The 26,199-nt window shown below is 44.0% G+C and overlaps 1 protein-coding gene across 1 annotated transcript in view; it reads left to right on the top strand.

Annotated features, from left to right (window-relative positions):
* SUGCT (succinyl-CoA:glutarate-CoA transferase) overlaps positions 1–26,199 on the top strand; it is a 643,685-nt gene that overhangs the window by 536,417 nt on the left and 81,069 nt on the right. The window contains exon 13 of the mRNA XM_021078652.1: positions 2,942–3,005. Coding sequence (XP_020934311.1) covers positions 2,942–3,005 — 64 coding nt within the window. The remainder of the gene's footprint in view (positions 1–2,941; positions 3,006–26,199) is intronic.

The following is a 26,199-nucleotide window of genomic DNA, read 5'->3' as shown; positions in this document are numbered from 1 at the left end:
GGCCCCCATTCTATTGTTAGTGGCCAGAAAAAGGAAACGTTTTTCCATTTGATTTTCTAGATTAAGGAGCTAGAGATTGGGTGGTTGCACCTGGATGAGAAAAGGAAACGGGAGCATTTGGTAGTGCTTCCTGAAGGAGTGTCTTACAAACGGTGGTGCACGGCCGTCCCGACATTTCTGGTGCAGTTGGGATGGGACCCAGGCCCAAAGTCCAAGAGAGAGTTATGTTAAAATCCAGACAGGCTGACTGGGTTCTGAGGTCCAGGAACATGTGATGAAGCAGAGCAGGACGTGCCCCGCAAAGAAGGCTGGAGAGTTTTCCAAGATTCCAAGTGATCAGGCGGGGTTTCCAGGCACAGCATTGCACTGAGATCTTCTGACCTGGTTCACGCAGAAGGCCTATGAGTGTTGTGGACCTCAGATTTCACAGAGAAAAGTGGGTGGCAACCAAGCCGGCGAAGAAGTCAGTTCCTTCTGAAGATGGGGGCTCACACGAGCCCATTTGCCTCATCATTGCACAAATACTAGAGCAAATGAGAAACTGCAGTTACCTGCTTTTGCAAGCCGAAGAATTTCTATTTCTGCTCAAAAGGGAACAATATTCCATGCAAAGGGAGTTGATACGGTTAGATGCGAAAGTTTCATGGTGGGCATATCACATGGAGACCACAGTGCGGTCAGGGCCGAAGCAAGTGCACTCCACAGCCGCTTCCGTGAAACCCTTCAATCAACTGCCAGCTTTTGCTTGTCAAAACTTTGACGTATGTCCCTTGACCTTTACCAACTACCCTTTCGCGTTTGACACTTCACGTCTGCTTCATGATTAAAATTCAGCGTTAATTAATTTGAACACTATCAGTTAGGTTATATTTAGCTAAGAACACTCACTTTTGTCTTTTGTGAGTAGCACTGCAGTCTTATTACAAAGAGGTAGTCAGGAGGGCAACAGAGATACGAGAAGAGAGGAATGATTCAGTGTGCAGATAATTGTTTCGAGTGAAATTTAGCGTGGTATTTTTGTTCCTGTCCTCAGTAGAACTGAGATTTAGCACCTCGCGTTGGCATTTAGCCCCCACCCCCACAAAGGAGGAGGCTGTGCTGGGCGGGTGCTGAGAATGAGCCACACCAGGATTAAATTATAGCACAGTTCTAACACCAGCAAGAATTTTCTCTGGCCAGCGCTCGGGTGCAAAGCTGGTGATTCCAAAAGAATGACAAGGCATCCCTAGAAAGGCTCTCCTTCTGAGGTGACATCACCCTTAACGAGGGGGTTTGACCTGGTTGTGTAAAGAGCATCGGCCCCCAAAGTGGTGGCCATCCCTAAAGAAAACAGGGGAAGCCAGACTATGAAGAGCAGACTCACTGTTCTCACCCTAAAAAGTCACCCAGGAGGTTGTCTGGTGGTGGCTTATTCCGCAATGTGACCAATAAGCTCACTGGAAATGGATAAAACCCGAGAAATGTGACCTCTTTCCCTGAGTTTTCCAAGTGCGAAAACATTTTTATCAGTTTATTTCATACCCTTTTGCTCTGTGGAAAGATTACTATAAGGATACGGATAGGCAAAGCTTGCTTTTACCTGAAGTTCAGAATGCTATAGCTGTTACTCTTTGGGATTTTAGCATGAAATCATGGTCACTGTACACAGAAATACTGCTGTCCTTCAGATTCGCGTGTAGAACAGGAGCTCTGCACTTGGCAGATAGTGCGGGTGGAGCATGATTTGTATATGTCACTATAGATCCAGTACCAGTAATAATACATTGAATTTGGGGGTTCTTGGAGAGCATTTACGCAGGTAGCCCCCAGTTGCTAAATACCAAAGGAACAAAAGAAGACGCCTTGGTAGCATTTTCATTGGTGCACGACAGAACACTTTGTCTCTAATAATTCACCTCATGTTCTAGAATCTCCTCCTCTGCCCACAGTTGGTGGGCGCTTGATCTCTGGCAGATTTTGTCTTCCCATCCATCCCATGGGAGAGCTTCAGACTCTCCATGCCAAGGATTTGAGTAGCTCCGTTTCCGTCGCCAAGCAGCTCAGCATCAAGTCACACTTCTGCTGGTTGGACACTTGATAACTGCCTTGATTCTTAGCCCCGAAGTCAGCCTACCTTGTATTCTTGGTAGGACACCAGACACCTCTCTAGGTCCGGTGCGGGAGAACCGAGTCAGCCTTCTAGAATGGGGTTCTGGCTCGTTTTTCCTCAGGTTGCTCCTCCCCACTGACTCAAGGGCAGTGGAGTCCACGCTGTGAAACCTGGTCTTAGAGTGAAGACCTCTTCACCACTGAAAATACCTCTGGATTCAGTCTCCTGCCCAGGCCTCTGACCTGGGCCCCTCTGGGCTCCCTGTCAGCTGGCTCCGCTCCTTGCTTATCTCCGGAGCTCCGATCTGTCCACTTCCAGTGGTCACTGGGCCTTCTGGACACTCTGATTCACCTTTCAAACTGGACTGACTTTCCACACCTTGCGCTGAATAAACAGCCAGGAGAACATGAGCCACTGCAGTGGGCTCTTGTGTTCCATGCCCTGGTTCCTCCCATTCTGTCCTCCTGCAGTGACCTTGGCCAGATGCTGTGTGAGTCAATGCAGGAAGAGGCTGAGCTTAAATAACTAGAGGACTAAACACAGATTAAAGGGAGGAACTCACACCCTGCCTTTAGGAGCAAGTAACGTTTTTAAGAGTGGGAAGACTTTATCAGGATGGAGTTTGCGAGCCCTTGAGCCTACTAATTCTTTTTGGCTTTGCCTGGTTTTTAATACAAGGTGGAAACGCTAACCTCGAACAAGTAATTACTTTCAAAGTTACATTTCAAGTATCTCTGTGTTTTGCAGTAGCCTTCTTTCCTCAACAGGCTGAACAGGTGGCTTTCCATATCCCTTGAGTCTGAAGAGCATTTTAGTTTGTAAGTTATTTTTCTCTCTGTTTTACCTTTTAAGGTGGTACACAATGGCCTCATCATGGAGATGAAGCATCCAACTGCGGGGAAGATATCAGTTCCAGGTTTGAACATTTTATTTTCCTCTTCACTTCCTTCATTAACTCTTCCCTGTGCTGATCACTGCAGGTAGCTGGTGGCCCCCTGAGCCGCTTGTCAAGACATTATCCCAACTTTTCCTTTTGGACTAAAGGGGAGCCCTAGAGTCACACCCACAAGCATGTTTGCTGAGGTGGTGGACTTGCGTCTTCACTCTAATGAATGTCAGATTGTCTGGGTGACAAAAAAAAAAAAAAAAAAGGCTTATATCACCCAACTCCATTCTGTGCGATCATGTGCTCACGAGTGCTTTGTGTCATCGCCGACAAATGGATATGGAACGTGTTAGGAAATTACTCTTGGTTCGGCTGAGAATGAGAAAGCAAGCCCGGCCCGAGAGGAAAGAGGTGGTGGCCCAGCAAGTCTACTGACTGCTCAGGCCAGGACTTTGTTGTTGTTGTTGTTCTGAGCTACGGCTTAGGTATGAATCTTAGTTTTGTAGATTAAGAAACTCATGTTTTCTGTAAACCCAGAATATATTGAGTTTTTATAAGTTGCCTCATACTGAACAAACTCACTGAAGACATGCTGGCCTAAGCCAAGATGGAAACTTTTCCTCTTCTGGGGAGAGTGGTCTTTCCAGGAACCAGAAGACTCATGCCTGCTCTCAGAGCATCCAAACTCTAGTGAGAGCTTGTGACCAACTAATTTCCTCCTATAGACTTTGCTTCTCTCGTGACCATGATATTACCATTCCTCAGATCTGCTGTCTCCCCTCTGGGCATTGCTGGAAAGACACTCCACATTTTCATCCAGTGGGTCCCTATTTTCTAGACTATACACAAATCATACACTTATTTTTTTTTCTTTTCTTCTGATAGAGAGTAATGGAATTAGTTAGAATATAACTTTGGTCATTGTTTTCCTGAAACTCTATCCTGGTCGCCTTGCTTGAAATTTGGGTATTCCCCAAATCAGCTACCTCAGTCAAATGACATAAGTATTTACTTCTCTAGGTATCAGATCTCATTTATTGAATAACTTCTATTGTTAAGTTGGGTCTACTTTTAGTCCACTTGTAAGATTTGGGATCAGCTAGATAATAGTGTCCCAGAACAGAGCAGATCATGGCCATTGACCAAAGAAAGGAATAAGAAGAGGGAAGTGTGATGAATAAAGCAAATTAAAGGGGAAAATTCTGATATTCAGGAGTATAAGGAACATTATACATGAATTGAAGGAGGTAATAACTGCAAGAGAGCAGGTATCAGCGTATCAGAGACTGGGATCGCATGTTAACAGGGAAATGTAATATGGTGTAGAAAAGTAGTGAGGGAGTTCCCTTATGGCCCAGTGGGTTAAAGATGGAGCATTATCACTGCAGCAACCTGGGTCACTGCTGTGGTACAGGTTCGATCCCATGCCATGGCTGCAGCCAGAAAAATAACTAAAAAGGAAAAAATAAAAGTAGTGGGAAAAATGCATGTAGATAAAAGCTAAAAAAGTCATTTATTCATTTATGTCATTGTGCATATATTTTGTGCCCAGCTTTGGGTCCTGGGAATGCAAAAATAAACCAGGTAACTTGGCCTTGGCCATGTGGAACTTATGCTCAATGGAAAGCCATATAATAAAAGCAACAAACAAAGGTTCCTATAACTGTAAGTCATGATAAGTGCAAAGAAGGGGAATGGACAGTGTGCTGTCACAGAGACGAATGGGGACAGAAAAGACCCTCATTGGATTGGGCTGATTAGAGTAAGTCTCTCTGAGAGGACGACTTAGACACTGAGAACTAAAGGATGATTGAAAAGGGAAGGAGCCTTCCAGCAGAGGGTCCAAGGGAGAAGACTCTGAGGTGGGAAGGAGTTGGGGATGTTTTCAGCCAGAATGAACAGTGGGGAAAGAGGGGCGGGGATTGAGACTGAAGAGAGAAGCAGAGCCTGGAGGCTCCACTAAGTTTAGCTTTACTCTAGTTTTAAGCAAGGGAGTGAGATGACACAAGTTATAACTTAAAGCAGGGGTCAAGTAAGAAAGTTATTACAGGAGTTCAAGGGATGGCTGGTGTCTTACATTAGGGTCATGTAATAGTGATGAAGAGAAGGGGGTAGTCAAAACAAAATAAATAGTCATAGCTCTTTTAGTATGAGAAGACTTAAAAAAGCCTTTTGTCCAGTAGTTTTTTGCTTTAATTTTAAACACTGGAAGTGATTTTTTCAAATGAAGTCTCTCTGTCTGCAATAGATCAAAGGCAAATTTTGTGATAACTAAGTTAGCACTCCAGCTCTTTACCTTTCCCCCTGCTTTCGTCATGCCACAGTCCTCCAGACACCTCCTTGGAACCATGGGCCCTAAAGAACAGTAGAAGAACCTCTGATCTAGTTTAATTCTGCAAGTTTACAGATGAGGTCTTACCATCATTGATATCCCCACCCCATCAGAGGATAAGGTAAACATTTGAGAGGTAGTACAGTTGTTAGCATGATAATAAGAAAAAAGTAAGTCAGAGGCCAACCTAGAATGAACTCATTGGGCATAACAATCTCTCAATCAGTTGGATGTGAATTTACTGACTTTGCTGGTAAATAAATAAATAATCAGTCTCAGGAAGAGGGATTTTTTTTTTTCAGATTCCTAAAGGGGAACAATACTCCTTTTACTCAGTTTAACTTATAAGTGTATCAGTTAGCTATGCTCACAATAATGCTGTGTAACAGCCAACCCCAGAATTTCACTGACATTCAGACACAATCATTTATTTCTTCCCTGCATGTGGACTGGGTGGGGGTTGGCCAGTCTAGGCCGGCTTGCCTGATGGCTTTGCTTCTAGGTGCAGTACTGGCTGGGCTTGGCTCCAGTGTGAAGTAGGCCCAGTTCTGCTCCATGTGTCTCTCATCGGTTCCCATGGCAATGGCAGAAGAGCAGAAAGGCAAACAGAAGCCCCAGTGCCACTTAAGACCTTTTGCAGTACTAGCTGACCCTTCTGCCCACAACTCACTGGCCAAAACAAATGTTAGACTGTATCCCCAGTGTTGGGGAAATATATCTTTCTTTTTAAGGGAAACCACAAAGTTATATGGTGAAGGCATGAGCACCAGGAGGGGTGAATAACTAGGGCCCCAAATTCAATTTATCACAATAAAACTCTTGAATCTACAGATCTCTTTTTAATGACTTTTATTTTTACATTATAGTTGGTTTACAGTGTTCTGTAGATTTCTACTGTACAGCAAAGTAACCCAGTCATACGTATATATATATTCTTTTTCTCACATTGTCCTCCATCATGTTACATCATAAGTGAACTAGATATAGTTCCCTCTGCTACACAGCAGGATCTCATTGCTTATCCACTCCAAATGCAGTAGTTTGCATTTATTAACCCCAGACTCCCAGTCCATCCCACTCCCTCCACCTCCCCCTTGGCAACCGCAAATCTGTTCTCCAAGTTCATGAGCTTCTTTTTAATCTCCTTTTGGAATCTCTTTTTAATCTCTTTTTTCTCTCTTGGAAAAAATTATTTTTTGTTTCTTTAATTTCTATAGGGCTTAAGCATCTTTTTGGTATGTCTATCTTGGTGACTACCTTATTCTTTCTATAGAATTGCCAGTATAGGAAGTCTCTGATATGAGATGAAATAGATGCATTTATATTATTTTTGGAATTAGTGTCTTTTGAGGGCAGCACATTTGGACTCCCCATGAAGGGGAGAGAGAAATCTACTCGTAGACATCACATGAGAAGTTGCTGTTGTATGTCTTAATTCAGTGTATTCCAGTAAGAGGGCATCCAGACAGGATAAGTGATATTAAAAGCAAAGAGGATTTATCAGTAATAATTAAAATATTTCCCTTGGATTGTCCTTTTCATTGATTTTATTTACCAGTGATAGTTCTGCCTTTCTTTGTAAGGAATATCCTCATGGGAGACCACAGAGATAACTCAGTTTCTCCCACAATGCCTCATTTCCTGCTAAAATAGGAAAGCCAGGTAGAGTTAAAAGTGATTTTATGCTGCACTTTTTTTTGAGTTGGCCAGTGGAGCCACATTTCTGAATTCCTTAAATAACGTTCTAGAAATTTACACATGTATCTGCATCTTTATATTTACAATGAAAATCATAATTAAAACTGCTTATTTATATATTCTTTGTTACTAATGAGCTTCTTGTGAACAGTACTGAATTTTCTATACATTGCACTAATTTGCCTGAAGGATTTCCTATCTTAGTCATTATTAGAAACTTGCCTCGCATCTTTTTAATTTTTTATTGCATCTTTTTAGAGATGTGTTAAATTCACAACATTCCCTCAGATTCAATTCATAGGAGCCTATTTTAATTAATTTTAAAACAATTTTTAATCTAATTGATTAAAACATTAAAGATATTTGTCCACAAATGTTGACTGTACTTTGAATAGGAATGGGGAATTCTTTACCAATGCAACGCTCTTGTTTGCTACTTAGAAATTACCGTCAGCACTTAATACATTGTTCTATTATTTGTAACCATTACTGATATTAAAATAACCTAGAGTTCCCACTGCGGCACAGTGAGTTAAGAATCTGACTGCAGTGGCTCAGGTCTCCGTGGAGGCATGGGTTCAATCCCTGCCTGGCTCAGTGGGTTAAAGGATCCAGGTCGCCACAACTGTGGCATAGGTCACAGCTACAGCTTGGATTCAGTTCCTGGCCTGGGAACTTCCATATACTGTGGGTGTGGCCGTAAAACAAAAATAATAAAAGAAACCAAGTAGTAGAGTCCAAACTATCTCCTTTATTAGTTTATATCTATTTTGACATGCTCCCTTTTCATATCACGCCCCACCACCTCCAATCTGTAGTAAACAGTTAAGAAAGAAATTTCATTTATGTATATGTGTCATCATTAAAACATGCAAACTAGTTAGTGTTCTTTTTTGCTAAATATGAATTGTAGTTCTGCTCATACTATCATTCTTTTTTATCACACTGTTTATTAAACTACTCTCTCATTTGACCTTTAAAACCTATTTTACAGTTAAAGGTAGACAGATACAAAGAAAACTAATTACTAGTTTTAGTGTATACATGAGAAAATACATCGTGTCTCTCTTTACCAAGCTTTAGTAAACTGGTGCCCTGAGTTCCCAGAGAGGGGAGCAGTTCCTCGTTAGTTTAGTGACAGAAATGTCAGGACAGTGGGCACAATGTACTAATTTTTTCATAATTAACCAAGATAATGTAGAGTTGAGTGCTAAAACCTTAAACACACCCCCACCCACAGACAACTGAACTCCCTAGACCTGCCGTGTACCACGTGCTATGGGAAGCTCTGCTCAGAGGGGTGTACCCAGGACCAGTCTCTCTTGGAGCTTACAGTTTGCAGGGAAGCGTTTGTTATTCCAAATAATAAATTCAGAAAAGTGGGATGAGCATTCCACGGAGAACCAGAGGCCACAGCCACAGGATGACCTGAAATCACAGCTAAGGGAGACCTCACCTACTGTGTGCGATCAGGAAAAGTGTCCCTGAGAATGGAATGTAAACGGACACGCGAACTGTGGCCTGTTGTCAGCTGGGCCAGGCTGGCGTGGGCTGAGGGAGAGGTGCGGACGTGCTGAGTGTAGCTGGAGGCCAGGAGGATTAGACCTGAAGTAGAGCCAAGAATCACATCACAAACAAATCAAAATGTAAGGGAGGAGTTCCCGCCATGGCTCACTGGTTAACTGAACCTGATGGCATCCATGAGGACACGGGTTTGATCCCTGGCCTCGCTCAGTGGGTTAAGGATCCGGCATTGCCGTGACCTGTGGTATAGGTCGCAGACGCAGCTCAGATCTGGTGTTGCTATGGCTATGGTATAGACTGGCAGCTACGGCTCCGATTTGACCCCTAGCCTGGGAACTTCCATATGCCACATGTGTGGCCCTAAAAAGACAAAAGACAAAAAAAAAAAAAAAAGTAAGGGAGATGGATGCCAAGGCCTCCGACCTCCACCATCTGGAGGTGAAGGGGGACCCGGAGGAAGAGCTTGGGAGAAACCTCAAACCTGGTTTGATCGTGTTCTCATTGCCTGCTTGTCGGTGTAACTTCTGAAACACTTCTAACTCCATCGAAAATGTTTATAAAACTTATAATGTCTTGAATTTGAAACTATGAAATGGATAAAAATCCATGTTGGCTATGCTTACCGAAATGAAAAGGAATATTACATGTGGAATGTTCCTACCACATTTCCTCAATGAGAGATTGGCCATTATATAAGCATCACCGTGTTTGTGACCTTATTAGGAAGATCCTGCATTCGTTATCACATTCCAAAGGAATGACGGTTTCCACCGAGCCCTTCACCATTTGCATCTTCTTCCTGTAACTCTGCTGGCCTCTGGCCTGTAGGGCAGAACGCGGCATCTTTCTGTGGACTGTGTCGGTGCCAAGACAGCCTTGGTGCGGGGTTCCAAACTTCAAAGGATGTCACAGGCATGGAGTCTGATGTGTAACCCAAAAGTTTCTCACCCAGCCTTTTTCAGATACTCCCCATGAATGTGCATGGTGGGTGATTCCAGCCTTACCCCTGGGGAGTATCTGGGTGGTGAGTGTGGCGGGGCTGTGAGAGGGTGTCTTCTGTCATGCGACGTGATGTGCCATTGAATTACCCTTGCCTGCTGACCCCCTGATCCCTCTCTTCAGAAAGCAACTCCAAGTTCTTTTAAATAAAACTTTTAAGGGCTTTTTTTCCCCCAAAGTATTTTAATATTCTTATTAGCTTATTTAATATTCCATTTTTAGCTAGTGGGCGTTGGATGAAGGAAGAACAGTCACCACTATGAATTAATGTAGCGCTAAGCAAATTATTGGAATTTTGACATTTGGAATTTTAATAGTTTCTCTTTGAGAAGTTGAATGCAATTCTTTATTTGATTATCTAACATGCTGGATTTCTGAATGTTTTGCAAGACTTTTTATAAATGATGATCTAAAACATCTTTCTTTTGTAAGCTCCTGAAGGGCTAAGATGCTGTCATTTTAAATCTAACCAGCACCCTCTGTGCCAATGAAGTATAGGGAATAAACATTTTCTGGATAATGATTAGGGGAAAAACCTCTCAGCAGAAAAATAACTAAAAAGATGATTTGTGACAATTTAAAGCAATATCCATTTTTATATGGACAGACTGGCTACCTGTGGAAGCTATCTGAGAGATTTATTTTACTTCTTTACTTTTTTTCCCGTTCGAGGTACATATATTAAATGGAGTGGCCACCTAGTCTCTTGCATGGTTACAAATCTTCCTCTTCTGTGCTATGTAAGCCTTTAGGTTGCCCTGTTAATTTTAACTTTTTTTCTTCCATTTACGGAGAAAATTAGATGGTATTTTTGAAATCACAAATCCTCAAAGTTTTACCTTGTGTGATGGATAACAGCATTGGGGAAAGCTGTCACAGATTTTACTAGAGAAAAAGAAAAGGGAAACAAAAGTTTCAGCTTCTATCCTCTAGAAAGTTTAAATATGTTGATCCTCATAAGGAATTCTAAGTAAAACCCATCTGAGAGTGAAAGGTGAGATAAGCTATTTCTTCCAGGTAGAAAAATCTTTCAGATGACAACAGGAAGAGTGTGTAAAGTTTTCACATTGTGTATGGTGCATAATCTGTCTTCTAGAAAGAGCATACTCCTTCAGGGACCAGGCTAAGCTGTAAAAAGAGGAAAGAGATGAAAAGAAGGTTCTACAGTCTGTCATCAGAATGAGAGAAAGCTGGCAGGGAAGTGAATTTTCAAATAGGCTAGCCATGGTACTTCCCAAAGTCCTCAATTATTTTTAACTTGATTAAAACCCTTAGCCCATGGCAGTGCACTGAGAGTTAAATAAATCAGGGTATTCTCAGAGGATTTGACATTGAGTGCCTGCAGCCCTCTCTGGAAGTCCGTTACCATGAGGCGGGGTCGTAGATGTTGTTACCATTCAGTGAGAAATGAATAGCAGAGTGACTTTCCTTCCTAGGAGAGCAAGGAGGAAACGGGAGGAGTAAATAGCATCCTCAGGAATGTCTCTCCATGAGGAACTGGAGAAGCCCTAAGAGCCAAGTTCCTGTCGCTGATATGACTTAGGGATCTCCATCAACTATGCTTATCTGTGCATGAGGAAGAAATATTTCGTGAGAGCTGGACTTTCACGCTCAGGGAATTCATGTTCCTGTTGCTCGGGGCTGGGAAAGTGGCCAAGATCTCAGTTGTTCCTCTTCAACTGTCCTCATCAACCTAGACACCAAGGTTAGCGATCTGTCTACAAGACAAGCAATTCGTGGTGCACACCAGTCCCGTTATTGATGAAGTTCTGGGGTGCAGAGTTGTTTTCACTATTAAAATTCATATTTAGGCTAAAAAAATGTCCTGGGTGTGTACTTAGTTGGCCTTCTACATCGTTTGGAGTGTTTTCTCAAGCATCGCCATGCAGAATGATTCTCGAGCTTGGAGGTGTATTTGAAATCATCTGGGTAGACCACTGAATGTCGACCCAAATCTAGAAATCAAAATAAAATAAAAACAAAAGCAAAATGAAAAGCCATAGGATGGGTGAAAGGCTCGATGATGGTAAAGCATTTTTTGTTATTTTGTCTTAAAAGGTGGATCAGACATTTTCTGGGGTCAATTCTTGAGTCCTTGCTATATAGCTGCTGCCAACTTTCATTGGGTACCCAGAGAAGTCTTTTTCTGGATCAAATTTCAATGCTGACTTTTTGATGGACCCTTAAAGGAAAAATTAATTAAGCGCAATTAGGCATGAAACTGGCTGGAGAAGTAAAGTCAGATAGTGTGTAGTAACTAAATACAAAAGACTTGAGATTGTCTTCCCGTATGGACTTCCATGTTGTAGGGTTAACTTGGACAGTCTAGAAGTAAGTTTTCTTTGCTTGCAAGTGGTCTGCAGTCTGGAGGAGTTGCTTGACTTCATTGCCAGGTTTATCTAGGGCTGGGGCAAGAGTCTTTTTGTCCTCTCTGAAAGAGGAATGGTTTTCCTTGCATTGCCAGGTGGGGACTCTGTGGTCCCTGAATGTTACTGAGTCCAGGCTCAGACTCCTCGCTGCCCAAGGGGCCAGTAAATTGAGACATGAGTCCTTGGGGCGAGGAATAGTGACTTTATTCAGAAAGCCAGAAGACTGAGAAGACTGTGGGCTGCAACCATCTTGCCTGCCTTAGAATTCAGGCATCTTTTATACCAAACAGGGACGAGCAAAGTCCTGGCTTCAGTTAGCCTCAGCAAGAGATGTGTTAATTTCTTCCTTTCTGCAGCCATTCCCAGGTGGGCTTGCACAGGAGGTTTCTTGTGAGCTAAACAAAGGTATTTTAGCTTAACGCTCAATACATGGGAGACGGGGTTCCCAGAGATGGGCTGTTATGTGTACTTGAAGCTATAGATGACACCCTTTAGTGATTAACTTACAGCAGAAGCAATAGAAGAAGAAGGCCAAAGGGAAAGAAACAGACCCAACATGGACTCAGATTTGTTCTTCCCTGTTGCAAGAGGAGATGACAGTTGGGCTGAACCCCAGAGGAAAATAGTTTTCTTTAAAAATGGTTCCTTAAGATGTCAAGATGTGTTCCTGTTAAGAAGACTTAGCCAGAGAAACTATCAGTAGAGTAAGTCATCCTTTGATTTGAAAGGATTTCAGTTTAATTTTGACGCGACACATGATGCACTATTCGTATTAATAAGAACTGTCGGCAGAGGTGAAGCAATGGTAGTGTGAGGATTAAACAAGGACCCCCAGCTATCTTGGCCTACCCAGTGGGTCATGTGCAAGGTCCCCCTTATGCCCTCACCTCCAAACCTTAAGGAGTCACTTGGCATTGAGCTGGCACTGAGCTGGGTCTGGGATTCATTGCTTATCTCCTCTTCGGCAGGAGCAAATGCTGTGTGTTGACTTTTATGGAACCCTATCTCCTTGTACTCATGTCTTTATCTGGCATGGCATGAGCAGTCGCTGTGTCTCTGGGGTCATTCTTTTGAGGAAGATTAGGACACCGCCTGGAGGGGGATGAGGGACCTTGAAATGCTTCCCAGCTTTTGCCCTTCGTCGGGACGTCGCGTAAGTCACGCTGGCCACGTGGCTGTCGGGATGGGCGAGCTGTTAGTTGAGTCTCCAGGACCGCGGGTCTGTGGAACGTGTTCCTGTGAACCATGTGGTCCAGCTTACTGCAAGAAGCCACGTGCTTTTCAGATAATTAAGCAGAAGCTTAAATTTAAATTAAAAAGGGAAAGAAGTAAAAGACACTTTTGGGGATTTGAGAAGAGGGGATGGTGAAATAAAAGTACCAAGAACCTGCTGCAGCCAAAAAAAAAAAAAAACTAGAGAAACCCTATCCCACATAGATTTCAGGAATATCCACACCACAGTTTATCTCCTATAAATGCTATAAATGTTCACTAACTTCTTTCTCTTTGCTGCTGGGCCTTCAGGTTGATATGTGACCTTAAGTAACTGACTCCACCTTTCAGTGTGTTGTCTTGTTTTAATGGGATTGATCTTTTCATTCTTTCAGTGTAAAGGAAAAGTACAATTTACCATACTGGATATAAATATATTTGGGGGGAGTACCTGTTGTGGCTCAGAAGGTCAAGAACCTGACATAGTGTCTGTGAGGATATGGGTTCAATCCCTGGCCTCACTCATTGGGTTAAGGGTCCAGCATTGCCATGGCTTTGGCATAGGCTGGCAGCTATAGCTCTGATTCCACCCCTAGCCCAGGAACTACCATACGCTGCAGCTGTGTCCATAAAAAGAAACATATATACATATATACATTTTTTTGGAGTAGAAAGATTTAATAGCATTATTGCGGTGGAACATTCAAATTTGAAACCAAAGGATATAAGTATCTCTTAAGGACTTCTCTATATACGGTGTATACATGAAGCATTTATGAACACGATTTGTTTAATGTCTAGTAAAATTCAGTAAGCCATACTCTATATATCCATTTTACAGATGAGAAAATTAACACCTGCTAAGTGTTGCAGCAGCAATTAATTGAAACCACAGTTGGAGAATCTCTGAAATCTCTCTTCTTTTTCCTATTTCCTACTTTCTCCTAAAGCTGAGCCGAAAAGGAAAGTTGAACCAACTATTGAGTTTTTTATCTTACATCTTTAGTGTCTAATCTAAAGGCTGATTCATGTATTTTAAATGTTTCGTTTAAAGATGAGCTTGGAAATTTACTTCCGACTGTTCAAATTTCAAGAATTTAAACTTAGACTGAGCCTACCTCCTGTGGGGATTAAGTTTGTTTTTTACAGTCTATTGTTGTGCTTCTATAAAACAAAAACAGCCATTGGAAAATATATTGTTAGGCTCTTTCGATATTCTCAAGAGCACACAAGTGTAAATGCACCAACACATGTGGATTACATTTCCCTCAAGTTGCGCGGCTTTCACACATTAACAGAAAAGCAGTTTGAAAGGGAGGAGAGAGAGAGACGTGTTCAGGGTAGTTATGCAGCTCTGCACCTTCCACAGACCCGTGGTGGCAAAGCTGCAACCCCGCCCTACCCAGGTTTCCCTCCAGCACTGTGTCCGTGAGCGGGGGCCCTGTGGACAGATTCTTTCTTGCTCACTGGGGGTCAGTTTCATGGTCAGGTTAAAGTTAGTTCCCTTCGAGCAACTTTAACCTGCAAACGATGTTATGTTGGTATAAGCATCGTGTAACGATGTTATCGCCCAGGTGGGCCAGAGTAAGAATTTTAAAAATAGTAAAAAACAAATTTAAAAAATTGGGGGCAAATTCTATATGATTCCACTGATATGAAGTACCTAAAGCAGTGAGATTCACAGAGGCAGAAAATAGAAGGGTGGTGGCCCGGGCTGGATAGAGGAGGAGCAGAGGCAAGAGTTAGGGCTCAGGGGTGAAGGGTCCTGGCTGAGAAGGACGGTGGTGACCCTGTACAACAGTGTGACTGGACCTGATGCCCCAGAATTGTGCACTGAGAACAAGGTTGAAGAGATAAATTTCATTATCCATATTACCACGGTAAATTACATAATTACGAGCTAACTTCTGCGTCGTTGCGTAGATGGTAGCATATGCTTGGTGTAGAGCGGAGTGTGTTTGGGTTACGTCAGCAAGACCTGTGTACCAACCGAGCTCCGAAAGTTCTGGTCGGAGATACTAGACAGCCTTTTGAGTGTGTCTCACTGACATCTCTGTCGTGTGAAGATCAAACACACTCCCTTCGCTGTGACTTAATTAACTAACAGTACGTGCCATGGGCTCAGCACATCAGAGTAAGGGGAAGCACAGTGTCAATGATGAATCAGCCCTTAGCAGTATCTACAGTAGCCACGACTCTTGGGGTGGGGGGAGAGAACTCGCCACATTATGTTCTTTTTCAGACATGAAACATTGAAATAATCATGCGTATTTCTCTAAGAAATACGGTAAAACCAATGACTCTTGTGTTAAACAAACATGTATCTGGTATCCGCTCTGTGCCAAGCACTGAGTGACAAGGAGCCCGTCTAATGGGGCGTTTGACAGTGTCCCGTCGAAGGAGATGCAGTGGGACAGGGAAACCCTGGGCCAGTCCCTGCCAGGTGCGCATGTTGGGCCAGACCGGCCCTTTTATCCGCCTTCCAACTCTGAAGCTCTTGGATAAATACATTGTACGTAAAGTCAGTGGAGACCTCAGCAGCATGAGAGCATCCTGCAAAAACAGCACTGCGCTGGACAGATCATGCAGGTGACAAGAATGCTTCAGAGACCGCGGCCGAGGATGTAACAGCTGGTTTAGGGGAAACGAGGGAAAGACCGCGATGGGTGCAGCTTTTCCAAAAGGACCCTCTGCAGACACTCCGCTCCTTCACCTCCAAGGGTTGTCTACCAAGAAATGAGCCTGGTGCCGGCAACTGGGGGAAACCGGCGTCATCCAGAGGCCAACGGGTGTTCTTCGCCTCGAAGTTTCTCGAATCCGTTAACATCCGAAGTTAGTTTGGGGTCTCTGAGAGGGAGGTACTGCCTGTCCTGTCTCCTGAAGTTATTTGACTGTGGAGCCCTTTCCCCCCGGAACTCTGATTAAGAGCCCATGGAAAAGCGTTCTGTGGTCTCCCCACTGAGAACATGTGTCCCTTTGGAGCCACATGGGACAGGTTGTAATTGTCGCTGGCTGGAGACATTGGCTCGTTGACACCAACAGAGGGCGGGGAGCTGAAATAGGAAAGCCGCCCGTCTCCTGGGGTTAGAATTTTCTCTTGTTTCTTAGCTCAAGGGACCAGGTTCCTGAGGAGCATCAGGAAGGGTCTCCCTTGCCTGTGAGGGTCGGCCAGGAGCGCGGCCACGGGGTGTCGGGGGGCCGTGTGGCTGTAGTGGTTGTGGGGCTGGGGCCGGGCGCCTCTGTTCCAAGCTGGCCCAGCCCCTCCCGAGTTCCACAATGGAAAGCGTTAGCAGTGGAAATGGATTGAGGGCAACACCAAAGTGCAGATCAGAAATAGCTCACACGGTGATGCTCTTGCACCAGGAGCCAGAACTATCCTGGGAGCTGAAGAAATCCCCTAAGAAGAAAGCGCTTTCTCTTCATTGAGCCTCCGAAAGGCTGCATTAGTCGGATTCTGCACAATTGTTAGTACTCGAGCTTAGAAAAGGGAGTTGATTAAGTGGAAGGAAATTTTTAAAATGTGACAGAGATGATGAGGTGATTAAGGGTAGGATTTAAGTGGCAAGCTGTGGCGAATTTAAGATGTATGACTGAGTAGCAGTGACAGTGGGTATACGATAGCTGCCTATAAATACCCAATTAATTGCCTAATGTGGCAAATGAGAAGAAACAGGCTTTAAGCACCAGAAGGGAAACTCGAAGTCTATTAGGGAAAGAGTATTTACTAGCAAGGGTGATTTGACTGCCATCACGGGGGACGTGAGTTGAGTTATTTGGATAAAGATTCAGGATGATATTTTTCTTTCTTATCATATGCTGGTGTCAACCAAGTTGTCTTTCTTTTTTTGGTCTTTAAAAAAGATGTAGGGAGTTCCCTTGCGGTGCAACAAGTTGGGGATCTGGCATTGTCATTGCAGTGTCTTGGTTCCGTGCTGTGGCATGGGTTCAGTCTCTGGCCCAGGAGCTTCCTCCTGCCTTGGGTGCAGTCAAAAAAAAAAAAAAGAAGAAGATGCAGACGTTGTGTTTCTTAGGGGCAGATATTGATGGCTAGGGTGCAGTATTTACTTTGCTACAGGGTATTGTGAGCTGGGAATCATGCTTAGTGTTGCTTCAAGCGTCTGCACATGTTTTTCCCTTAAGCTGAATTACAGCAATATCCTTGTGGGTAAGAACCATAGCAAATCTGTGCATTATGTTACACCGTGTGTGGAGATACACCGCGTGCTATAAAGCGTTCTAGGGATAGTTACCCTCGAGAGCACTCGATAAAACTAGCCAAGACTTCGTGACTCTGGATTAGATGCTTTACATATGTATGGGCTCTGATCTTCATCTCAATACTCTGAGAGCTATTAGCATCCCCATTTTACAGATGAGCAGACTGAGCCTCAGAGGGATGAAATAACCCAGCCAAGGTCACACCACCAGTAAGTGGCAGACCCAGAAGTTGCATCCAATGCAACTCAGACATTCCTGCTCTCTTCCTGTGAGGCTGTGCTGCCTCCTGAAGGCACTTCTGGTCATCGCTCTTAGGAATCCGAGACCAGTGGCCTTGTGTCTCCGAAGCATCCCTTGAGAGAGAGATGGTTTTCCTGGGTGGGAGAGTGGATGCTCACGAAGAGCGTTACCCATGCTTAACCCAGGCAAGGCCATGGCACCGGAGCAGGGGGAGCGGGGGAGCAGGCAGGGCTGGAAGACTCAGCCTTGGGGTCCAGCCGCCAGCGTGGAGGAGCTCTGTCAGATCTCAGAAACAGCATCCAGACTTGATTATAACGTCTCTTTGTGGGTCTTTTGAAGCTTTGTATTCTTTCTTCCCTTGCCTCACAGAGTTCAGATCTATTTTCACGTAAACAGAAATGATTCCTCCTCGCTGAGCACTTCATTGTCGGTGGCATTGTGGAATGTTCTAGGGAGGGGGAAACGGGGCCAATTATGAAGCAGAAATTTCTCTTCGGCTTGCGTGTTTATATGAAAATGCCAAAGCCACCAGCTGTTACAAGAGCAGGCCTCGGCAAGCCCTCTTTCCAAGTGTCCTGCAGCTCACACACAGCAGGGGGAGATAAATCCAGGAGGCAGGATTAGAAGATGCAACCCCCCCCCGCCCACGTGTCATCCTGCATTCATGAGTGATGGGAAATTTAGGGAGTATGCACCTTGGTGTCCCTTTCATTTCAGAAAGAAGTCCCCAAATTACAAACATGGAAACGACAAGCCAAATGTGAACCTTTCCCTACTAAACAACGTAGCTCAGCTTACCCCTAAAGATTCGTCAATAGAGAGAAGGTAGATTGAAAAAAAAATTAATTTCCACATTCCTATTTATAGGACGTTTGAGACAAACAGCCGTCGGTGTTACTGTTACCTCATTGGCCTTTTTTAGCCATCAGGAGAGTCTGCATATGTCTTTTACATTCATGGAACGCAGTTCAAACTTCAGGAATTCGGTTCCATAGCAGGACCTGAGCAGAGATGATATATATCTTCTTGTTTGGCTCTCTTTATACTGCTTTATTCTTTTCTTAAAAAAAATATAAATGGTATATTAGGACTGATGGAAAAACCAGATCTGACAGGAAGGTTACTTAAAAAAAAAGGAAGGTTACTTAAAACAATTCTTCTGGAATCATTCACGAGTAGGGTGGAGTAGACTTTAAAAACAAAACAACGTAATCCTGGAGATTGTATTTTTTTAAATGAAACTTAATTGGAGCCGTTTCACGGAATTGAACCGGGAAAGGCGTCTACGCTGTCGACACTTCCCTTGGAGGTAACGCCAGCCCAGTTTCCTCCCTCTGCGGCCTGATAGCCAAGGTGAGCTGTCGGCTTCTTGGACCCGAGTGAGGCTGGAGCTGGCCCTGACACCAGCTCCCCGAAGCGCACTGCAGGCTGTGGCAGCACCTTTTCGTCTCAGGAGAGACGTCTCCCAGTTGGGCCGCAGGCTCATCCTTCCCTCTTAATCCCAGTTGTAGAGGCTCTTGGTGCTCAGGGTGGCTCAAGTTATGATGAGAATGCCACTGACTTGTTTCTTAGTCTCCTTTGCCTGCGTGTAGCAGTAGGGTCCCTGAGTCCTCAGGAGGCACAAGTGACAGCTTCCTCCATATTTGGCTTTTTGAATCTAACCGTCGTCCGTTAATATCCCCTCATCTGCAGTGAATTCCAGGACACAGAATTACAGTTCTCTTCCTAGCCTATTTTCCTACATCTTGAATTGTGAAGTGTTCCAGTTTGGGGAAAAAAAAAAAAAAAAAGCGTCATTTAAACACACTGGTCTTCAATCAGAGCCATAGGGACTACAAACCAAAGGAAGCCATTCTGGTTGAAATACCAGCACTTGTCTATGAAAAGGGGGTCTTTTCATTAAAAAACAAAACCACACCAGCCTTTGCCTGAAGCTGGTTCGTGGGCTCTTTGCTTGGCCATCCCCTAAATCCTCTGCCTGGGACCCAGAGGCAGTGACTGATACTTTCAGGGCAGGATGTTTGAACAAGGAAAACAAAACTTGTGTGTTTCCCCGGAAATAAAAATCAACCAGGAGTTCCCATTGTGGCTCAGGGGGTTAAGAACCCGACTAGTATCCATGAGGATGTGGGTTTGATCCCTGGCCTCTCTCAGTGGGTTAAGGATCTGGCGTTGCTGCAAGCTGCAGCATAGATTGCTGATGCGGCTCAGATCTAGCGTTGCTGTGGTTGTGGCGTTGGCAGGCAGCTACAGCTCTGAATGGACCCCTAGCCTGAGAACTTCCAGGTGCCAAAGATGCAGCCACAAAAAGAAAAAGAAAAATCAACCAACTTACTTGTAAAGCTTCGCCTCGTCTCTGTGAGCATTTGAGCCAAAAGAAAAATTAAGTTTAGGGTCAGAGATTTTCAAACCAATAGAAAAGCAAATTTGACTCCTCTGTATCATTGGTTTCCATTGGCTTTCTTTAAAAGGGCATGGGAACTAATAACAAAGAAGACTGAAGGCAGGCAAATAAGAGGGCAGAAAACTGGAATTCATGAGTGAAAAAAATAGAGCGGATGCACTTATTTGAACAGTTTATGAAATGGTCTGGATCCTCCACTTTGGGCAACCGGGGCGCCTTCTCATAGGCTGGGAAATGCTCTGACGGCCCAGCCTCCCCCTCCGCTTTTCTTGACTCTCAAGCATCACCCTCTAAGTTTTCAGCCATGTATTTTCTTTGGACTGTTCTTCTTTACTCTTATTAAATACGTCACATATACGAAAGGAAATGTCTACATTTAAACTTTCGTGTGAGGTGGGAAAAAGAAAAACTTTTATTTCAATGCTCTTCTGCTTAAACACAGTGGAACTCGGTTATAAAATAACTTTTATTTTTGCAATCTAATATGTGGTCAAAATCTAAAATTGGGTTGAAACCATGACCACCCCTACCCCCCCAAATGTGGCAAAGCCTGGTGCCAATCCTGGCGTTTCAGTAAGATTCAATCTTATATTTTTATATTATAGATATCATGCCTGTTGGTTTTTCTCTGCTCCACAAATCTAAATGCCTGCAAATCCTAATACCAATTTATTTTTGTTTTCTAATAAAAATGTAAGTATCAATAGGTTAGTGAGCATTAAGCCTTTGAAACAAATATAGCACTCTTTAGGACTGCTGGATTAGTTGAAAATCTGTCAGTTTTGGATTTCAATAAATATGCGTACTTTAATATCAGTAGTCCAATCCTGCACTCCTGGTTTATAGGTGCAGTTCAAAGTGTGACGTATTTTAAATGCCGTGTCAAATATTCTAAGTACTGTATAAGTGTCCGTTGTTGATCTGCTTCATGATGGAAACAGCGGTTTGGATGGAAACGACGAACTGCGCATAGTCACAGAGGCATGAAAACGAGTCTGTTCTTAAGGAGACCTATTAATAATGACAATTGTATCAAAGCAATAGCTCTACCTCTAGAGCAAAAACTGTTTGAATATAGATCGTCTGCCTTATTTACCTATTAGGTGCTTTTGAAAACATTTCAGTGACTTAAGACCTTTAGGTCTATTTTTACAGAGAAAGAGAAGAGTCACCTAAGCCACAAGGCTGAAACCAAACAGATTAGTGGAAACTAACCTGTTGTTTTCCTTTTTATAACATAGATGGTCTCTTCATAGAATTTTTCCAATAAAAAGTATAATATTAATTCCTGAAAAAAATCTTGTATCCTTCCATACACAAAGTATATAGAATGTAAATCATGCGATATGAAAGAAAATTGTAAGGTATTACTAAGCCTTAGCATTCCAAAAACTATCTTAGTGGTGCCAAAAAATGCCATTAGTCCAAAAGATCTCTCACTGATCCGTGCAGGGTTGGTTGACCTAGCAGGATGGAACAGCCTCGTGATAGAAGAACTTGGACCCAGACATAGCATTGGTGTGGGTCAGAGGGATGGGCATGGGCAACAGAGGGAATGCCAGCCCATCAGGAGGAGCCCATCAAGCTGGTAAATACAGTGTCCTATTTACCAAGAGATGACAAGGGGCCCTAACAAAACATGCAAATGGAGATTGTAGGTCCAAAAAGCATCTTAGAATCCTAGGAGGTAGTATTCAGTGGACCTCAGATAAATCCTTTTGCCTGGCAAGACCTCAGCCACAGGGCTGCTGTTCAGGAGCAGAACTCAAGTCCTGGCATAAGAAAGAAGGCAAAACCAAAATGGAATTATTGGTTTTCCCATAATCCGGAGATGGGGTTGCCAGAATGGTTTTAAGGACAGAACGAAGATCCAGGGAAAAAGGCAGAATCTACTCTTCAAAACTTGAGCAAAAGGAAAACTTGGCTTCAGGGTAAGATGGAACACTTGACCGGGTGCAGCGCTCAAGCACAGGACCAGCTCTGCATCTTCTGAGCACCGTCCCAAGGTCCACAGATGTGAGGGAGGAGGTCAAGGTGCATAAAGCCGAGCAGGACATCGCCCGGAGCCTGCCTGCCAGCTCATCCTGAGCCCTCTTCTCTCTGTTCGGCAGGTGGGCCTTCCGAGGCGGTGGCCTCAAGCTACTTAACTAGCTGTTTCTCAGAACTTTCTCAGCTCCAGTGGAAGAGGCACTGACTGCTCCTGGAGGCATCACAGAGGCCATGTGCAGGAATTCCAGCCTGGTCCTGTGCCCCGGGCAAGTCCCCAGGAGTTTGCTGGGATCCTCAACAGCCCCGTGGACTCTTGACCTCTCCGGAGAAGATCAGGGGGTCCTTTCAGCTTCCCTGCCTCTTTATGGGAGTCAGCTTTTGACCAGGGGCAAAGCCACTGAGAAATCTGGTGAGTTTTTGGATAGCCAGATCCACCAACAACCAATATGTTTCACAACAACCAATAGCCAGATCCACCAACAACCAGTATGTTCCACAGACTCACCCTATCTCTTGCCATTTCTAGGAAGTGTTCCACATGACCAAGGCGAAAGGGTACGCGAAGAATTGGGAGCATGGGGACAACACATACACTCAGCCGTGTAACATAGATAATTACCAAGAACCTACTGATAGCACAGGAAAGCTACTCAAGAGTTTGTAATCACCTATATGGTAAATGAAACGAAAAGACAACCCACAGGATGGGAGAAAATCTTTGCAAGTGAATCCACTGACAAGGGCTTGATCTCCAAAATTTACAAGCACCTTCTGCAGCTCCATACCAAAAACAAACAAACAACCCCATCAAAAAATGGGCAGAAGATCTAAACAGACAATTCTCCAAAGAAGACACACGGATGGCCAAAAACACATGAAAAGATGTTCAGCGTTACTCATTATTGGAAAAATGCAAATCAAAACCACTCGGAGGTACCACCTTACACCAGCCAGAATGGCCATCATCCAAAAGTCTACAAACAATAAGTGCTGGAGAGGGTGTGGAGAAAAAGGAACCCTAGTACACTGTTGGTGGGATTGTAAATTGGGGCAACCACTGTGGAAAACAGTATGGAGATTCCTCAGAACACTAAACATAGAACTACCATTTGATCCAACAATCCTACTCCTGGGCATCTCTCCAGAGAAAACCACGACTCGCAAAGACACATGTACTCTGATGTTCATTGCAGCACTATTTACAACAGCCAAGACATGGAAACAACCTAAATGTCCATCGACAGAGGCGTGGATCCAGAAGATGTGGTACATATACACAATGGAATATTACTCAGCCATTAAAAGGAACGAAATACCGGCATTTTTAGCCACATGGATGGACCTAGAAATTATCATGCTAAGTGAAGTCAGCCGTACAATGAGACACCAACATCCAATGCTTTCACTGACATGTGGAATCCGAAAAAAGGACAGACTGAATTTCTTTACAGAACAGATGCTGACTCATCGACATGGAAAAACTTATGGTCTTTGGAGGAGACAGTTTGGAGGGTGGGGGGATGTGCTTGGGCTGCGAGATGGAAATCCTGTGAAATTGGATTGTTTTGATCATTATACAACTACAGATGTGATAAATTCATTTGAGTAATAAAAAAAAGAAAGGGTATGTGTATATGTACCTACAACTGATTCACTTTGCTGTACACCTGAAACTAACTCAACAGTGTAAGTCAACACTCCAGCTTAAAAACAAGAACAACTTTGAACTGGAAAAAGAAATAAAAGAGTATTTGCTGGGCAGCCTGTGCTGGATGCTTAGAAACTGGGCCTGATAGTTTATTTACTTTCAAATAACGTTGTGTTTACTGTGTTGCAGTCCAAACGCCTTCGCGTTGTGGTCGATGCTGCTGGTGACACATTCATAATACACCTAGTACATTTATGCCTCTCCTTTTAAGTTTTTAAAATTTATTTTATTGAACTATAGTTGATTTACAATATTGTGTTAATTTCTGCTATGCAGCAAAGTGGTTCAGCTATACACACACACACACACGTCTTCTTTTCATGTCCTTTTTTTTCTATTGTGGTTTATCACAGGGTATTGAGTATAGTTCCTTGTGCTCTACAGTAATGACAGGGAAGGAGTGGGATTGTTACCAGGTAGCTGTAGGAGTCCCAGCAGGAGACCATAGCGAGAGAGGGAAACCCAGGGGACTTTGGGAGACACTGTAAGTTCATAATCGCTCAAAAAGGCCTTCAGAGTGAAGCAGGCTTGCTCAACTAAAAAACCATAAGTAAAAGCATGAGCTACCCTCAGGTCATTACGTGAAGGATAGAATGAGGCTTTCAGGGTCAGCAAGATAATGATCCTTAGGGCCCAGGACAGGAATTCAAGGGAAAGAGGACCTTGCAGAGTTGACACCCTCACTAGATGGAGACCTGAGATGAGTCAACATATTTTAGCCTGTGTTACCCCCCTTCTGCTGATTTGAATAAGCACTTAGGATAGTTCTCGTCTGACCTCGTAAGGTCAGATACTCTCGTACCAGATGTGAAAGAGGAGCTGGTGATGTCAGCCTGACGTCTCCTCGAAGAACGAGGAAGAAGGCGGCCTTTTCCCCTTCCCGCTTTCCTTGGACTATGAAAGCGCAGCCCACCTAATCCTGGGGCAGAGCCTCCGTGCCTGCCTGTTTGAATCTCTCACAAGCATCCTATCTTAATAAAATCTATTTCTTGCCTATCCCTCTGTCTCTCGCTGAATTCCTTCTGCACTGAGACACAAAGAACCTGAACCTCAGAAAGTCCAGACAACAGGTGTGAGTGATTCTAATTAGAAAATTAAACCAGCTAGGATGGAAAAAAAAATCGTTATGTTCAAGTCTAATTCATAAACATATATACAGATAGATGAAAATAAAAAAAAAAAGAAAGAAAGAAAACTGTGGGTTCAGGTCCCCGTCTGGCTCCTGGCTGGGTCCGAGTCATAAGTGTTGTCAGTTTCCATAAGACCTTGTTTATCCATTCAGTGTATAATAGTTTGCATCTGCTAATCCCCAACTCCCACTCCATCCCTTCCCCCACTGCGCTTCTTGTTGAATGCCATTCCTTTTTCTACATAAATGCCCAATCACACATCCAAACCAACATCACATCAAGACTGCGCTGTCAGGCTGCTGCATCGTGTCCCATGACGGGGGAGGTGCAGGCAACAAATTGCTCTTTAAGGAGAGAGCAGCCAGAGGAGTGAGGACCTTGAACTCATGTCCTGCTTTGAGCATTTTTTTTTTTTTTGTCTTTTTGCCTTTTTTTCTAGGGCCACTTCCGAGGTATATGGAGGTTCCCAGGCTAGGGGTCCAATCGGAGCTGTAGCTGCGGGCCTACACCACAGCCACAGCAACGTGGGATCTGAGCCGCATCTGCAAACTACACCACAGCTCACGGCAACGCGGGATCCTTAACCCACGGAGCAAGGCCAGGGATCGAACCCGCAACCTCATGGTTCCTAGTCAGATTCGTTAACCGCTGAGCCACGACAGGAACTCCTGAGCATTTTTATTGGACATTTTGGATTCAGTGGTTACCTTACAAGGGCTATGCCTTTGGAGGACAGAGCTCAGACTAGAGATGTTACAGGGTAAGGAACTGGGCTCAGAACAAGGAGACTTTTTTACCTGTGGAGCAGTAAAAAGAGGCGTGGGGTTATCCTCCTGGCAAGACCGTGGACGTCGCAGCAGGTGTACAGACAGTGGGTGGGGACTTAGTGGGAATGCCAATTCCAGAGTGGAGGATTGGCTTAAATGGTGTTTCAAGTGAGTGCATTTCCCATTTTGTAATCTGGAAATTCTGCCTGGTTCCCTGCTGTGTGGCTGAACTGTAGTCCCCAAATATGCCCAAGTCCTAATCCCTGGAATATGTGAATGAGACAAAAAGGATGTGGCAGATGTGATTTCGTTAAGCGTCTTGAGTTACGGAGACTGTCGCGGAATATCAGACAGTCGTTTTCTAAGAGGGCTTCCGGAGGGATTGGGGTCAGGGCAGAGAAGAGGTGGTGGCAGAAGCAGAGAGGTACTTGAGGGGCTTTGAAGGTGAAGGCAGGCAGGCGGCCTCTGGGAGCTGCAAAGGGCAAGGAGAAGGATGCTCTTCTAGACCCGCAGAGAGAATGCAGCTCTGCCTGCACCTTGGCTCCACCCTCGGGATGCCCACTTCTGACTTTTGTAAGAAAATAAATTGGAATTGTTTTAAGCCACTAACTTTGAGATCATTTGTTATAGTGGC

This window comes from Sus scrofa, chromosome 18, assembly GCF_000003025.6.
Source record: "Sus scrofa isolate TJ Tabasco breed Duroc chromosome 18, Sscrofa11.1, whole genome shotgun sequence".
Lineage (NCBI taxonomy): Eukaryota > Metazoa > Chordata > Mammalia > Artiodactyla > Suidae > Sus > Sus scrofa.
This window is presented reverse-complemented; position numbering and strand designations above follow the sequence as displayed.